Source organism: Gymnoscopelus braueri (assembly GCF_963280865.1).
Source record: "Gymnoscopelus braueri genome assembly, chromosome: 11".
Lineage (NCBI taxonomy): Eukaryota > Metazoa > Chordata > Actinopteri > Myctophiformes > Myctophidae > Gymnoscopelus > Gymnoscopelus braueri.
In genome coordinates this window covers 38,569,753-38,585,778 of record NC_137613.1, presented here as the reverse complement: position 1 = coordinate 38,585,778, position 16,026 = coordinate 38,569,753, and the positions used below count along the sequence as shown (strand labels likewise).

General features: G+C 38.0%; 1 protein-coding gene across 1 annotated transcript; it reads left to right on the top strand.

Annotated features, from left to right (window-relative positions):
• Positions 1 to 870: 870 nt before the first annotated feature.
• On the top strand, positions 871 to 9,283 carry LOC308095145 (uncharacterized protein). The gene is made up of 10 exons (XM_080442090.1): positions 871 to 936; positions 1,215 to 1,493; positions 1,641 to 1,859; positions 2,954 to 2,998; positions 3,088 to 3,189; positions 4,135 to 4,215; positions 4,427 to 4,501; positions 4,593 to 4,658; positions 4,826 to 4,894; positions 5,770 to 9,283. The coding sequence occupies exons 3-10, from the start codon at positions 1,667 to 1,669 to the stop codon at positions 5,862 to 5,864; spliced, it is 726 nt and encodes a 241-aa protein (XP_080298216.1). The 5' UTR covers positions 871 to 936; positions 1,215 to 1,493; positions 1,641 to 1,666; the 3' UTR covers positions 5,865 to 9,283.
• Positions 9,284 to 16,026: the final 6,743 nt, after the last annotated feature.

The window sequence follows — 16,026 nt, the reverse complement described above, 5'->3', positions numbered from 1 at the left end:
ATTCACCCAATCCGCACAAAACCGCCCCAAAAACTCCCAAATCCGCACAAAACCGCCCAAAAAATCGCGCGCGTGCCCACCCACAAATGCCCAGGCCCAGCTGCTGCCAGCTTTCTGGCTACGCCCCTGTACTACATACAGTACAAAATCCTAGAATGAACAGTAAATTACATTGTCTAATGTCTAAAGCATCCTCTGCAACAAAATGTAAGGTATAACTTTTGTCTTTGAAATTGTGCTATGAATGTGAGATTACTTTTACAGTCAATTTATTAGTCAGTTAGCTGACTGTATAATGAGTGAGTAGCGGTGGATTCAATGTCTTGTCTGAACACACTTAACTTATTGTCAATTGAACCAGTGACTTTCCATTGCAAGTTGGTTTATCAAAACAACAACTCCACCCATATGTAATTGTGGCATTCAAAAATGCTAAAATCCTAACAAACAGTATTTTCTCAACATATCCTGTATCTTTGGGAATTCGTACATAATTGCTGAAAAGATTCTTAATTTCAACAAGGTGGCCAGAATAGAACATTTGCTTTACTTTCCAACACCTGTACAAAGTGTTTTTCACATACGGTATTAAGGGCTGTTCACACTGAGCACTATAACTATAACTATAAAAATATAGTTTTAAAAATGGTTCTAAGTCAAGTGGATGGCGGAGTTCACACCAACTATAAAACAAAATACAGAGGTGAAACTAAAGATATGGTTATAGTTATCGTTATAGTGCTCAGCTTGAACAACCCTTTACAGACGTGCACACAGTTCCTGGTTCATTGCGTATCTGGGGGTGTTGATGTGGTCAGTCTCACTTCTCACTAGTTTGTCACTTCTTCTCAGTCAGTGACAGGATGAAGATGAACATCTGTGGCTGCCTGTTCTCTGCCATTGTGTTGAGTTATGTAAGCATTGATGCTTGTGCAGGTAAGAATATTTCAAAATGTTTTATTATAATCCAGTATACTTTAGCTTCCATTTTGATGTTTGACTTTGAGCTTACTGCAGTTGAGGTCAAAATAACTATAAAGTATGTATTTATTTATATTGCTGGGAAATTACAACTCTGAAAAAATTACATAGATAATAAATGCATCTGTGGGAGGTTAATCCAAAGTCTGGGGTCACAACAGCAATAAGACACACTCACCACAATCATCCTATAGCCACAGATCAGATACATTCAGTTTGTGTTTGTTTTACAGATATTGCTCATTTAATAGCTGAAGAGAAGAACGGAGCCACCCTCGAGTGTGCTCATCATGAAAACGAAAATGTCAAATGGAGTAGAAAGAGTCAAGGAACAAACATTGATATCCTTACTGCTAATGGTGATGGTGACACCAAACATAATGATGACCCATATAAACGATACAGTTCGATAGCAGATAAGTCATTGTATATTAGGAAAGTCAACATCTCAGACTCTGGGTTGTACTACTGCAATGGTGAGCCAGCTGTGGAACTGACAGTGATACCACAAGGTAAAATGATAAAGTCATGTTGTGTAAGATTTGCTTAAAAATATGTCTCTTGATTATTTTATTACTCTCTCTATACATATAGAGAGTAAACAAGTGCAATGCGATGTCAGTGTATTTTGTCTCATTTACTATGCATGTTATATACAGGTACAAAGCAACAAACAGCTGTAGAAATGACCATGGTCACTCTGAGCTGTCCTCAGTCTGTCACAGGTTCAAAAGCTGCAACATGGAGCAGAGGGATCAATGGAACAAACATCACATACTTCAAAGACAACTCATTGACTATCAGTGAAGTGAAGGCTACAGATTCTGGTTTGTACTACTGCAACAGTAAACCAGCTGTGTATCTGAACGTGATCAAAAGTGAGTAATATCTGAGACTTCCTGTTGAAGCAGAAATGTATAGACACTACACTGGTTTTGAGTATCTTTAAGTCCTATTTAAGGAGTCGGACTACTGTAATCTTTCAGAATGTGTTCTGTACAGTGCTTTCTCTATCCTCATTACAAATCGCAGAGCAACAACAACAATGATGACCATAGCAAAAGAGAAAAAAAAACACAAAAACAGAGGAACAAAGTCACCAAAAATTGTGAAAACTACAACAACACATGAAAACACAAGTAAACTACTTCTAAAATAATCGATGTTTTATTGTTCTTTAACATTTATCATTCTTGTTATTATTCATTCAGATAATAGTCATGCACCTCAGTTATATAGAAATCAATAATGCAACTAGAAACAACATTTATTTGAAATTTTAAGTGTGCCTGCAGCTCACAGTCTGGACCCAAAATTGTGTCACTACAAAGTACCACAAATTGACTCCAAATAGCCTGAAACGTGTTCCTAACTGTTTTTTGGATGGTCAATTCAAAAGTCTTCAGTCCTTAGCTCAGTGAAATGTTATGGACCCAAAATAGTGTCTCTACAAAGTACCACCAATCGACTCCAAATGACCTGAAACATGCTCCTAGTTGTTTTTTTGGTGGTCAATTTTGAATAAAAAAATCACACCCAGTGTGAAGTGGGCGGTGTGGTCATCACAGTGGTCATCATAGTGATGGAAGCTCACTTCACCGTTATTGTTATTAGCTCTTTTCTTCATTCAGATAATAGTCATGCACCTCAGTAGGCAGTCACATCTATACAGTATTATATCGTTGCTGCCGGGTGGAAACATCATATGTCCAAAACAGTTATTTTTCAGGATTCAAATAAAAAAATTGCTGAAAACTTCCACAAGATGAAAACTTGTCGCATCACAGCGCGTATAAGCTATTCTTGTGTAACACTGTAGTATGACAAAGTAGAGCATTCATTTACAAAAAATAAAATACAAATATGGAGATATTTTAAGAGGTTTCTGCCCCACAGCAACAATATAGAAACCAATCATGCCACTAATAATGCTACATTATAGCAATATATTTGTAATATCTTGTCATTGTAGCAGGAACCACCACAAAAACAACAGAAATTGATCAAGGAGACCATTGTGAGTATCACAATGAAAGTACTTCCCACTCCCGAAGTTACGCCTCTTGATTAAAACTTAAAACTGAATCATCTTTCCTCATACTCTAGCTCTTCATTGGCAACTTCCTGTGGGTGTGGCATCTGGAACAGTAGTCTTCATCATCATCATCATTATCATTGTAACATGGAACTGCCACTCCAAAAGACAACGTGAGTAAAAGATTTGCCTGAATGGGGCATTAATCATCTGATAATTTGTGGGGAAAGAATTCATGGATATATTCATTAAGGAAAAAAAGAGGAAAACTTCCATTTCTGCTTTGATGAGATAGGACAGTTTGTTTCCCAAACAGTGGGTTGGGACGCGTGGGTCGCGGACACATTTTTATGGTCACGAGTAAATATCCCTTAGCATTTTTTTTGTTTTGAAATATTATTATTTCAAAACGGGAAAAAAAACGAAACAAACGAAAATCTAAAATGAATTAAAAACAAATTCAAAGATTTTTCTAAATAATTTCATGAATAAAAAGTTAAACTAAAAAGTTTGGGAACCAGTGGTATAGAATATTCGAGAGACCAGAGAGAGAAGTGGATTGATATTGTGCTTATGTGACCAATGATGATGGCATTAACAGACTGATCCAGGGTGCATTCCTTAATTATACTCTTATATTGGATTGGATACAACATTTATATTATTATGATCTGCTCTAAACCTTTATCTCTGCTTCCAAATGTTCTTTGACAGCAGTATTGGAATTTGATGGAGTGTTTGAGACATAGCTATAGAAGCCTTTAGCAGTTACCATTCCTGACAACAACAGTAAACACATTACAACGGTTGGATGAAACAAGTTTGAAGGGGAAATCATATCTAAGACTACATTTTAAACAATGGAAATAATGGTCATTGGTAAAATAAGGAGTCAAACAGTGACAGTGTAATCACATCCAATAGCATTCCATAGCAAAATAATAAAATTATATTTCCAAATGTGGTTTACACATCTAATTTGCTTTGGAACATGGTTTAGTAACAAGTCAACAACATTAAACAATTACCGCAGTGCAGTGTTGCAGGACTCACATGTTGTATAATGCAACAAAGCCAAGAAAAACACAAAATGGTAACTTTTTCATCTTTGTCTATAGGAGAAGATGGTGAGCAGGTAGCAGAGCCTGTCTATCATGAGATACTGGATGTGTCTGTGGTTCAACCCCCACCAGCATCATGTGAGTAGAGGAAATGAGAAATGAGAAGTTTTTGATATGACACACACCCATCTACCACAAAAGGCATTGTCACTTCCACAGAGAAAGCATTATAATCGATGACATCCTTGCTACTTCTATACTGTTAGGTGGCAAAGCATTAACATGTACAGTAATATCTATGTTCATTATTCTGTCCTTAATACATTTTTGGTGTTATTTGGTTCCATAGGTCCAGCTACCAAAATCGACCACACATACTGCATCATTCCTGACCCACTAAAACTAGGAAACAACATTGATCGCGGTAAAGTGCACAGTCATAAACATTCATGCTTTTATCTTATCTAATGTTGCCTTGTTGGTCTTGTCTGATTGTATCTTGTCTTATCTTACAGCAGTGCGTGAGATGACTGAGCCAACATACGCTGAAATTCAGAATGATCAGGCACCAGGACAAAACAGTAATGACTGTCACAATTTAAAATGCTAATCCTCAGTTGTGTGGAGAGTGGAGACTGTTTGTACAGTATTTATTATTGAAGAGCGGAGAGTGGTAGACTGTGTAGGAAAGTTATTGGCAGAAGGAATTGTAATGCGAGTACTAACATCTCTTTCTTTGTCACATCAGATGCAGACTCACTAATTGACCCCACATATTCCTTGATTGAAATGTCAAATATTAAGATTAACAACAGAGGTAAGTGTGTCTTTTTAAAGATATTTTTAAAGTCATTTCTGTTTTACTAGACAATACAGTGGAGAGACACAAGAAAGAGAGAGGACAGTCAGAGGGACTGACATGCAACGCAAGTGAACCTCGATTCATTCATTCAACCTTTATTTAAAATGATCGGAGATCATTGAGGGAGACCCTCATTTACAATGATGCCAGGATTACACATAGAAATAACATAAGAACAACAAAGCAAGACAATATGTTGACAACAATCAGTTGAAACAGTGGCATGTTGACAGCAATGAGTTAAAACAGTTTCATACAGGTAATGAACGGTTATTAAGTAAATTCCTAAAATGGCCAATAGATGCTAGGGTATTTAGTTTAAAATCTTGTTGCAAAAGGTTCCAAGAAACAGGTGCACCAATGCAAACCCATTCAAATGTGATCATGAGTTGTGCAATCAATGTAGTTTCAAAAGGGCTTCAAAAGGGCTTCAAAAGAGCTTCCAAAAGAGCTTCCGTGCTCTTTTGATGATTAAGGGGGAAAACAGAAGCCCCGCCTCCCCTCCATTAACGTTTCGTCTTTGAAGTCATGCAAATGTATCCTAAAAATGCTATTTTTTTGCTCTTACTATTTACCATTTATTCAACACGGACCTTGTATCTGTTAGTACGTGACTGGTTGCATTGATAGAAGGCTACGAATGCCAATAATTAAAAATACATGTACAGTATAAATGTAGACTGTATTGACCCCTGTTCATTATGATGTAGTGAATGCTTCACTAGGAACAAAGCAACTGCAAAAAAAGTTTTACTTGTAGCTATTTTGCCTGTTGACCTTTTGACTTTTTGACTGATCTAGGTGTCTCGTTAAATCTTTTTGTTCTACAGACAAATCACTGAAAGACAGGGACAACGTGTATTCCTTGGCACAGAACCCACAGAATTCAGAAGGAACACATTGTGATGTTCGTCCAAACAACTGAGGCAAATCTGTCTTCTCTCTAATTGTATCAAATGTCTAACCACATGCGTCCCTATTCTGGGGCAAACATTCTGGGGCAAACAATATAGCAGATCTCACAACACGTCGCAACGGGATGCGTCGTGAGCTTGTAGATAAGCTGTTTTCAGCAAAGAGATTTGCTGGTGTAAAGGGAAAAAGGTGGATATACCCCAGCTATATACAGAGGTGGACAAAGAACTCGACCCTAGCATTTGAGTAAGAGTAGAGATACCCATGCTCAAATTTACTCCACTACAAATAGAAGTAGCTCAGTCAAAATGTTACTCAAGTAAGAGTAAAAAAGTAATTGCTTTTAAATATACTTAAGTATTCAAAAGTACATGCTTTTAAAAATACTTAAAGTACAAGTAAAAGTAAAAGTAGCAGTACATTTCTTAATTTGTATATGATGAATTGCTGTAATGTTTTCACAATGAATTCATAGGACCTCGTAACTCTTGTTTCAGAGAAGTAACTGCATGCACTGATGTGCTTGCTTGTAGAATCACTATGTTATACAAAAGCCTGCAGAAACACCTATAAAAACATAGAAATGACTGAGGAACCAGAACAAAATAATTGTACTCCTATACAAGATGTAATAATACAGAAACATTGAATTAGTATGATTACTAGATTAACATCAAATACATTGCTTTTGCATACTAAGAAGTGTAAAAGAAAGGCTTAACAAGGGGGTCGAGTGCCATGTAGTAGCCATGTTCGATTCTGCTTCGATAACTGGATGTCGTACGGCGAAGTATACGTCCAGCTTAACCACCCCAGAGCTGCCTTACCCCTGGATCTGGTCCTATTTAAACAGCATTTCTCAGTAATATGGCAATGGATTAATTAAGGAGCTGTGTCAGTGTCCTAACAAAGCAAGGGGGTTGACTAGTGGTCACGTTGACGCATCACTCCAATGAACAGCAGCAGCCAGTGTGGTACAGGGTATCTACGTGTATAATTATATCTATGGGTTAGGGTTAAGTTCAGAACGAAACACATTCGTGACATGAGTGCTAATTAAAGAATGTTAGAACAGAAGGCCCCCCCCCCCCCCAACAGTTTCATTGTGGCCATGAGATCTATTTAGCCACTGGCTTTTCATCTTATTATAGACCCCTAATTCAAATAATGTAAAGATAATAAGTCAATAGTTTAATTTGTATAATTATGAAAAAAGTGTAAGTGCACACCAAACAATAATACAAACATTATTTATGCTTAACATACTGATGATTGCACTTGACTTGATATTTTTTTATGGCAATGGTTGAAATTTCAGTTCCTTAGTTTATTTATTTTTCTCAGTTCTCTGTCTGTTGGAAATGTTTAGTCAAACGACTTGTGGTTTGTCCGCAAGTTCTCTGTTTTCACCATCACTGTGCAGTTCTCGCTGATGAGACAAATACTTACAGTAGAATAATGATGAGAGAGCTCTATCCAGTTCCATGTATGGTATACAAATACATATGGCTGAGATAAATGGTAAATGATGCATTTATCTAGCGCTTTTATCCAAAGCGCTTTACATAGATTGTGCATTACATTCACCCATTCACACACATTCATACACCGATGGCAGAGGAAACCATACAAGGCACCAACCTGCTCATCGGGAGCAATTAGGGGTTCAGCGTCTTGCTCAAGGACACTTCAACACTAACTATTAGGGGAGCCCCCCAACCCGGGATCAAACTGGGAACCTTTCAGTTTCCAGTTCACTCTACCCGGCCACTCTACCCCTGAGCCACTGCCGCCCCCGAGATTTCAGTTCCTTTTTGTCTGTCTTCTTCTTTTCTCTGTCTGGTGGAAAGGTCTAGTCAAATGATTTATGGTTTGTCAGCATAGGCGGCGGGTGAGCTTGACAATTGGGAAGGCTGGGGTTCGGCCGCGCGCGAAGCGCACGAGTGCCGAAATCCCTGCACGCGCGCGAAGCAGGGAAAAATTGTGTTTTCTGGGCGGATTGTGTTAGTTTCTTTTTGGTTTTTGGTTACTTTATTTTGGCGTTAGGGTTAGGGTTAGGGTTAGGTTATGGTTAGGTTATTTAATTCTTATTTTTGCCTGATTTTATACTGATTTATTATCAAAAAAATTACTAAATAATGCTGCGCACTTATATATATATAATTTGCCCAATTCCTAGAATTTCCCAGCATAACATTTGGGAAGGCTTAGCCTACCCTAGCCTTCATTACCCGCCGCCTATGTTTGTCAGAATTAAAGTGTCTTTCCAAGTTCCCTTTCTTCACTTACTGCATAGTTTCCCCATCAAATATAATGTGTTGTATACTATGTCTTTTGTCTCATGACGTCTGTTCCCAAACTCATTCAACTGATGTCTTGTCTCATTAGATGTGGTTGAAAAATAGTAGTAGCTTAATAAACAGGTAACACACGTGTACCAATGATATGCTGCCAGGGTCAATCCTGTGTTAATTCACACTGCCCCACTCATTTGTTAGTTTCAAGAGTTGTGGTTTCTGTTAAGGTGAACAATTATTCGATGTTGATGAGAAAGTCTCAGACCATGTGTAGGTGGTATGATGTAAGGTATGCCAGTGTAACAATGAAATAATTAAGGCAGCTATTAGCAAAGTACTTAAATTACATTACATTACTTCTAGCTGTCTGTCTTGTCTTGCATCCTCACCTGAGGCAATCATGTACGGGTACCAACACAACAAATCTCCTGCAACATATTAATGAGCAAGTCATCCCAACACTTTACAAGTCACCAAAATCATTCAAACAAATTGTTAAAAAAATTATATTGTGAATATTTAGGATTATGTACACATTATAAACAAAATACAAAATGTGCTACGGACATGGACAAGTATTGCCACAGACACGTTTGTCCGTGTACAGACATGTTGATGACCCCTGCCACAGACATAGACAGTGCTATAGAGCAGAAGTGTGGCCAATTGCATTTCTGGAAAAAAAACAACCAACCTAAAAGTACTCAGTACTTTACAGCCTTCCTAGAAATGTACTCGAGTAAAAGTAATAAGTATCAAACAAATCTAATACTCAAGTAAAGTATAGATCCTCAAAATCTGTACTTAAGTACAGTACTCAAGTACATTTACTCCATTAATGTCTACCACTGGCTATATACTAAGTGGGTTTAAGTGGGTACATTTCATTTGTTAGAAAAACCTTTGAACAAACCACTTTTTGCCCTTGTGTTGTAAATTGTAAATAGTTAATAAATATACCTGCTGTTACAGTAATACTATGATGTTGTCAACAGTTTTGCCATTACTGCTATACTATACTTTTACAAAACTGCTGTACTATTTAGCTACTATTACTTCTACTATTCCCATGACAGTTTCTGTGCTATCTTGGAAGCTAAGTAAATATGATTTATTGTTCAGACTGGTGAACACTGAGTATACAACAATAAAACTTTTGTTCTGCTGAATTAAAATATATTGGTTTGAAGATGACCTCTTCTCTTGTCCTACTTCAGAAACACACAACCAAAGATGGAGTGTAGCAAAGCTCTTCCACCTCACATCAGAAACATTCATTTGACAGGTTCACTTCCTGTGGTTTCTACTGCTTGTATACTGTAGGATATCAAGTAACGCTACAAGTATCTCAATTATCACTTTGCACTTTCAGTTGTCTACTGCTTGGGACCCAAAAGAGAAAGCTGACATGTTGCACGTCCACTTTCAGTGGTTTGCGCGCGTGTGTGTGTGTGTGTGTGTGTGTGTGTGTGTGTGTGTGTGTGTGTGTGTGTGTGCGTGTGCGTGTGCGTGTGTGTGTGTGTGTGTGTGTGTGTGTGTGTGTGTGTGTGTGTGTGTGTGTGTGTGTGAAACACTGATAATCGGCTGATTGTTTAGAACCGGGCTCAAGAGCCACTGAGAGGCCTAGCTGGTTTGTACGGCCAGCCAGTCGTTCGAGCGTCGCTGAGTGCACTGGGTTGTCTGACGATCTAATCCTGCTTGGGTCAATGTTGGTCACTCTGGAAGGGTTAAGACTGAGTCTAGTGCCGATGATGAGAGTATTATTACTGGTTTCTCCTCGATGCTTCTCTCTCTGTAGGTAGCAAAGTATCTCGGAATCTCTTTGGCTCTTGCCTCCGGCGGAGACAATAACTAGGGCGATGCCCGTTGGGAACGATGACCAATAGGAACACACGTCCTTCCAGGTATGCAATACCTGTTGTACCCATTGTCAGAGTACCCGTTGTAACGTTGTCAGTATTCTTACATAGCGCCAGACTATCAGAGAACTCCACCTACTGATATGTCTGGTGACGTTCTAATTCTGTGTGGGCTAGAGGTGGGTGGTACAGTAACAATTTACATTCACACACTTTTCTGTTCTGGTTCTGGTGTGTGTGTGTGTGTGTGTGTGTGTGTGTGTGTGTGTGTGTGTGTGTGTGTGTGTGTGTGTGTGTGTGTGCGTGCGTGCGCGTGTGCGTTTGTGGTCATTGTTCTCACTAGTTTGTCACTTCTTCTCATGCTGCGTTGACACCAGCAGCGACAAAGCAACAGGCAACAAATCATTTAAAAGAGAATCCAGCTACAAACTGATGCCCAGCACTTATCGCTGTGTAACTATGGAAGGCCAAAGCACATAAAAATGTCTTTACACATAACCTGTAAGACGTATATGTGACGGACGTGACGCGCTACAGAAAAATGTTGAGCTGGCTTCAACTTTCCTCATCGCTCCAATGACGCAGTGAAGCGTCAATCACTATGTTTTTGTTTCAACATTTCCACTCCATTCTCTCTTCCAGTCTTCCTACAGCTATGTAAACCTACCCTTTTCATTTACGTACTGTGGCTGCCTTGTGCAACACTTCAACAGAGCCTCGGCAGCAATGTAGCCGGCCACGCTTGGTCGTTTTTGTAGTTTTGTCGCGGCTAGTGCGAACACAGCATCAGTCTGTCGCAGGATGAAGGTGAACACCTGTTGCTGCCTGTTCTCTGCCGTTGTGTTGTTGAGCTATGTCATCAGCAATGTTCGTGCAGGTAAGAAGGTTACATGATGGTTGATTATATTTTATCTACCTTTTTGTTCACTGATATTGGGCTTTAACTTACTGCAGATGGGATCAAAACAAAATTGAAAATAATAATAATATACTTTATTTGTATAGCACCAGCTCTGGAGATGCAGTTCAAATTTGCTTTATAATCAATACAAATCTTTTTTTGGATGATGTGTGTGTGTGTGTTAAAAAACCCTGTAAATCTGTGATATATCATTTTAAACAATAAAAATGTAATATAAGTAATATAATCTATAAGTAATAACTTCTATTCTAAAAGATAAAGAGCATTCATATTCTAGCAGCAGGTTCTGAATAAATTGCAGTCGTTCAAGTAATATCTTTAGAGGCCGGTAAAAAGGGCAATACCATAGTCCAATCTGCTTGAAATGAAAGCATGAATGAACTCTTCTGCATCCTATGAGTTTAGAACAGCTGTACTTTCCCAAAATGTCTTTTTGCCAACAATTTCCAAGTGCATTAAAAAGTAAACTTGACTGCACCTTTCAGAACAATAGGTTATAGAAACTGTTTCACAACATTGTAACAAAGACAAATTGTTAAGAGAACACTTGATATTACAGTATGCAAACCTCACAAAATATACACATTACATGGAAAAGCTGTAACCACGAGATAAGAAAGGAGAGAGAAAATAAGTATTAAGATGCTTTTTCTGGTCTTTCCTGTTCTGTGGGAACTTAATCCACAGTTTGGGGGTCACATCAGCAAGACACAATCACCACAATCACAATTAAAGTATATTAAGTCTAAACATATTGAGTTTGTGTTTGTTTTTGTTTTACAGACATCACACATTTAATAGCTGAAGAGAAGAGCTCAGCCATCCTAAAGTGTGCTGGAAATGTAAAGGAAAACGTCAAATGGAGTAGAAAGAGTCAAGGAACAAACATTGATATTCTTACTGCTACTGGTGATGGTGACATCAGACATAATGACCCATTTAAACGATACACTTCAATAGCAGATGGTTATAAGTCACTGTTTATACGAAGTATTGAGATCTCAGATGCTGGGTTGTTCTACTGTGATTTTGAGCCAGCTGTGGAATTGACAGTGATAGCACAAGGTAATATGATAATGTTTTACAGTTATGTTGTTGAAGATTTGCTTAAATATGTCTCTCAATATTTTATTACTCTCTCTCTCTCTGTACAGTATTTACACATACAGGGAATAAACAACTGCAATACAATGTCAGTATATATTTTGTCTCATTCACTATGCATGTTATATACAGATACAAAGAGACAAACGGCTGTTGAAATGACCATGGTCACTCTGAGCTGCCCTCAGTCTGTCACAGGTTCAGAAGCTGCAACATGGAGCAGAGTGGTTAATGGAACAAACATCTACATCACAGAGAGCCATGTTACAAATCAAAACAGCCATTACCAGTTGTCAGAAGACAACTCATTGACTATCAGTGAAGTGAAGGCTGAAGATTATGGTTGGTACTACTGCAACAGTAAACCAGCTGTGTATCTGACCCTGATCAAAAGTGAGTCATATCTGAGACTTTCTGTTGAAGCAAAAATGTATAGACACAGGGGCAGCAGTGGCTCAGGGGTAGAGTGGCCGGGTAGAGTGAACTGGAATCCGCAAGGTTCCCAGTTCGATCCCCCTGAGCTAGTGTCGCAGCAAGACGCTGAACCCCTAATTGCTCCCGATGAGCAGGTTGGTGCCTTGCATGGTTTCCTCCGCCATCGGTGTATGTATGTGTGGGTGAATGTAATGCACAATCTATGTAAAGCGCTTTGGATAAAAGCGCTATATAAATGCACCATTCACCATTTTATTTCTTTTACCACACTGATTTTGAGTATATTTAAGAAAAACTCGAGTACCTTGAAAAAAATCGGAACAAATTAAATATATTATTATCATTACACGTACACTGGGTTGATTAAATCTTTACTCCATTTTACGACAACAAAGACTTGAGCTCATTAAGTTAAAAGCTTGAAATCATGTCATTCGATATGTAGCATGTAACAGAAAGGTCCCATGCAGGATCAATCCCCACAACAGACACTAGTCATCATATTAACTGGATTAGCATTAATTCTGAAGTCAAACATCTTGTTGTGAATTAGGAATTTACCAACATGACGTTTTCTATATCCTCATCACAGGTACTGATGAAACACAGTTACTGACAACTGACGAGCCAACTATCACAATGACAACACCTACTACAAAGACAAGAACATCAACAACAACAACAACAAAAACAACGACGACAACAACAACAACAACAACAGCAGCAGCTGTGTTTCTGAATCTGATCAAAGGTGAGTAATATCTGAGACTTCCTGTTGAAGAATATTTATCACTGCTTGAGTAGTGTACCTTGAGAATGTGTTGAAGAGTTGCAAAATGTGTAATGGTATTTCTTCCTTTATCTTTCTCTCTTAATTTCTCTCTTAAAAACTACATTCTCTGTTCTACACATAGGGAGAAAACAACTGTAATGCAATGTCACAGTGTGTGTTTTGTCTAATTCAGTATGTCAGTATGTTCAGTAGTTTTGTTTTTTTGATAGAGAACGCTGCAATGAAACCTAAAACACGTGAATATACAAGGAAACACAATGGAATGAAGAAAAAGGGTAAGGAAAAACTAATCTGAATGCTGAGTCCAATTGTGCTTGTTTTAGTTGTTAATCAGGTGACTATAAAATTACATTAAAGATCCTATACATTCTAAGAACAATTCTACATTTTGAGAGCAAACTGATTACAAATTTATAAAACAATTCTATTCGCTTTTTTCCCCCCCCAACCATTGTTATTTGCTTCTTTTTTTTCCATTCAGACATATGCACCCCAGTGGTCTAGTCACATCTACACAGTATTATATACTGTAGAAATCAATTCTGCAACTAATAATGTTGCATGTAATATTATATGATGGATAATGCTACTGTATATTGAATTCACAATGACATGTCATTGTCATTGTAACAGGAACCACCAAAGTAGCCCTACTTGCAGTAACAAAAATGGATCAAAGTGGACACCAAGGTGAGTAACACTTATGTACTGTACTCCCCACCCACTAATTTACAATCCTTGATTCCAACAGAATCATCTTTCCTCATCCTCTAGCTCTTCCTCAAAACTGGCAACTTCCTTTGGGTGTGGCAACTTTAACAGTAGTCTTCATCCTCATCATTGCTGTATCATCGAACTGCCGCTCCAAAGAACGTGAGTGATTTGCCTGAATGTGGCCTTGTTCATCTGACAATATGAGGTACAAATGTGTCAAATGCATACATTCTTTTTTTTAAAGGAACACATACATGTATTTCTGCTATCCCAGAACAATGTGCTTATGGAACCAGGGAAGAAACACACTGGTCCACAATGGTGCTGCCATGTAATTTTACTGAGACATTACATTCTTAAGTTATCAAAAACATTGATTGAGATAATAGTTTTTCAAAAAGATTGCATTCAAAATCTCTTTCACTTTTACAGACTACATCAGCTGCATTTAACGTTACTGAATGTATGTTGGGTTTGACAAAATTATATATATTGTTTTACAGTAGAACATCTGATTTATAAAATTTTATTGGATTTCAGCTTTATTGTTCTAATCATTTGTCTTAACTTAGTAGTACTGGAGTGTATGGATTTAGACTAGACTAATCTGATTAACTGATCGGTTTCACCTCAGGAAAACAATAAATGCTCAAATAATCCAACAGTAACAGCATAATCATACGATTATTGTCCATTCATAATCCATTTACAATGCTGAATAAAATAATAATTAAATATGAGGTTTATACTCTACAAGGAAATTGCTTTGGTAATCAGGACTGCAGACAAAAACATAAACATGGACTCAAAGAGACAAGAGAAAGAAAGACACAAACTAGTAACCTTTTCAACCTTGCCTAGGAGGAGATCGTGACCTGAGAATGAGATCAAAGGCCGACTGTGATGAGATACTACTGTAGATGTGTCTGTGGTCCATCAACACCATGTGAGAGAGATCTACCTTTTTTGATATGAGCCACACTCATCTAATATGATAAAGTGTGTGTTGGTTTGGTATGTTGTCACAGAAAAACCTGTTATAATTGCAGGCCATCTTTGTTATTTATACTGTTGTGTGGCAAAGTACTGAAGGTCCTACATCCTCTGTTGTAGTCGCTGGGATTATAAACACCCTATTGCAGGGGTTTGGCAGTGGACCCCCATTTTAGTCAACATGTTTCAGAAATAACAGATCTACAAGCTCCCAATGCATTGCAATCTGATCGAGCTGTAGATGGGCTGTTTTCGAATTACCGAAAAATGTGCTTCCATAGAAACTGTCAAAGAAGAAACTTGTCGAATCCCCATGTAGATTACATGTAAAGGCATTTTTATACAACTGTATTATTTCCACTTTTTACGTGGCCAGACACTGAAGCTAATATGCCACATTTGGTTTTGCTGGGGTATTATTTTTCTGCTGTTTATTGATTTGATTTGTAAAAAAGTATTTTGAAATCAAATCCAGAGGATAGCACTTATTTAAAGCATTACTAAAAACATTTATTTGCAAGGTGGTCCTTGATGGAAACGACGACTGTCACTTTATTGTTATGCTAGAAAAAAATCTTAAACTGAGCACGGTAGGAAGAGGTGATATTAGGCTACAATTTAATTTAGGTCGGGGGCGGCAGTGCCTCAGAAGGTAGAGCAGCTGTTTAGGAATCGGAAGATTCGGATTCCCAGCTCCCTCTGGGTTAGTGTGAAAGTGTCCTTGAGCAAGACACTGAAGCCCTAACTGCTCCCAATGAGTAGGTTGGTGCCTTGCATGGTTTCCTCCGCCGTCGGTGTGTGAATGTGAGTGAATGGGTGAATGTAATGCACATTGTAAAGTGCTTTGGATACAGGTGCTATATAAATGCGGCATTTACCTTTTTCTTGACAATTTTAGGTTTATCTTTTAATGGCTTAATGTTATAGTCTTGCTGGAAATGACAGAGTCTACATACTGTGAGACACCAGGACAAAACAATAATATGACTTAAATTCATGGCTTTATGAGAACATATTTCAGTGTTGCGCAGTCCAGTCTTGTAGGGAAGTTACAG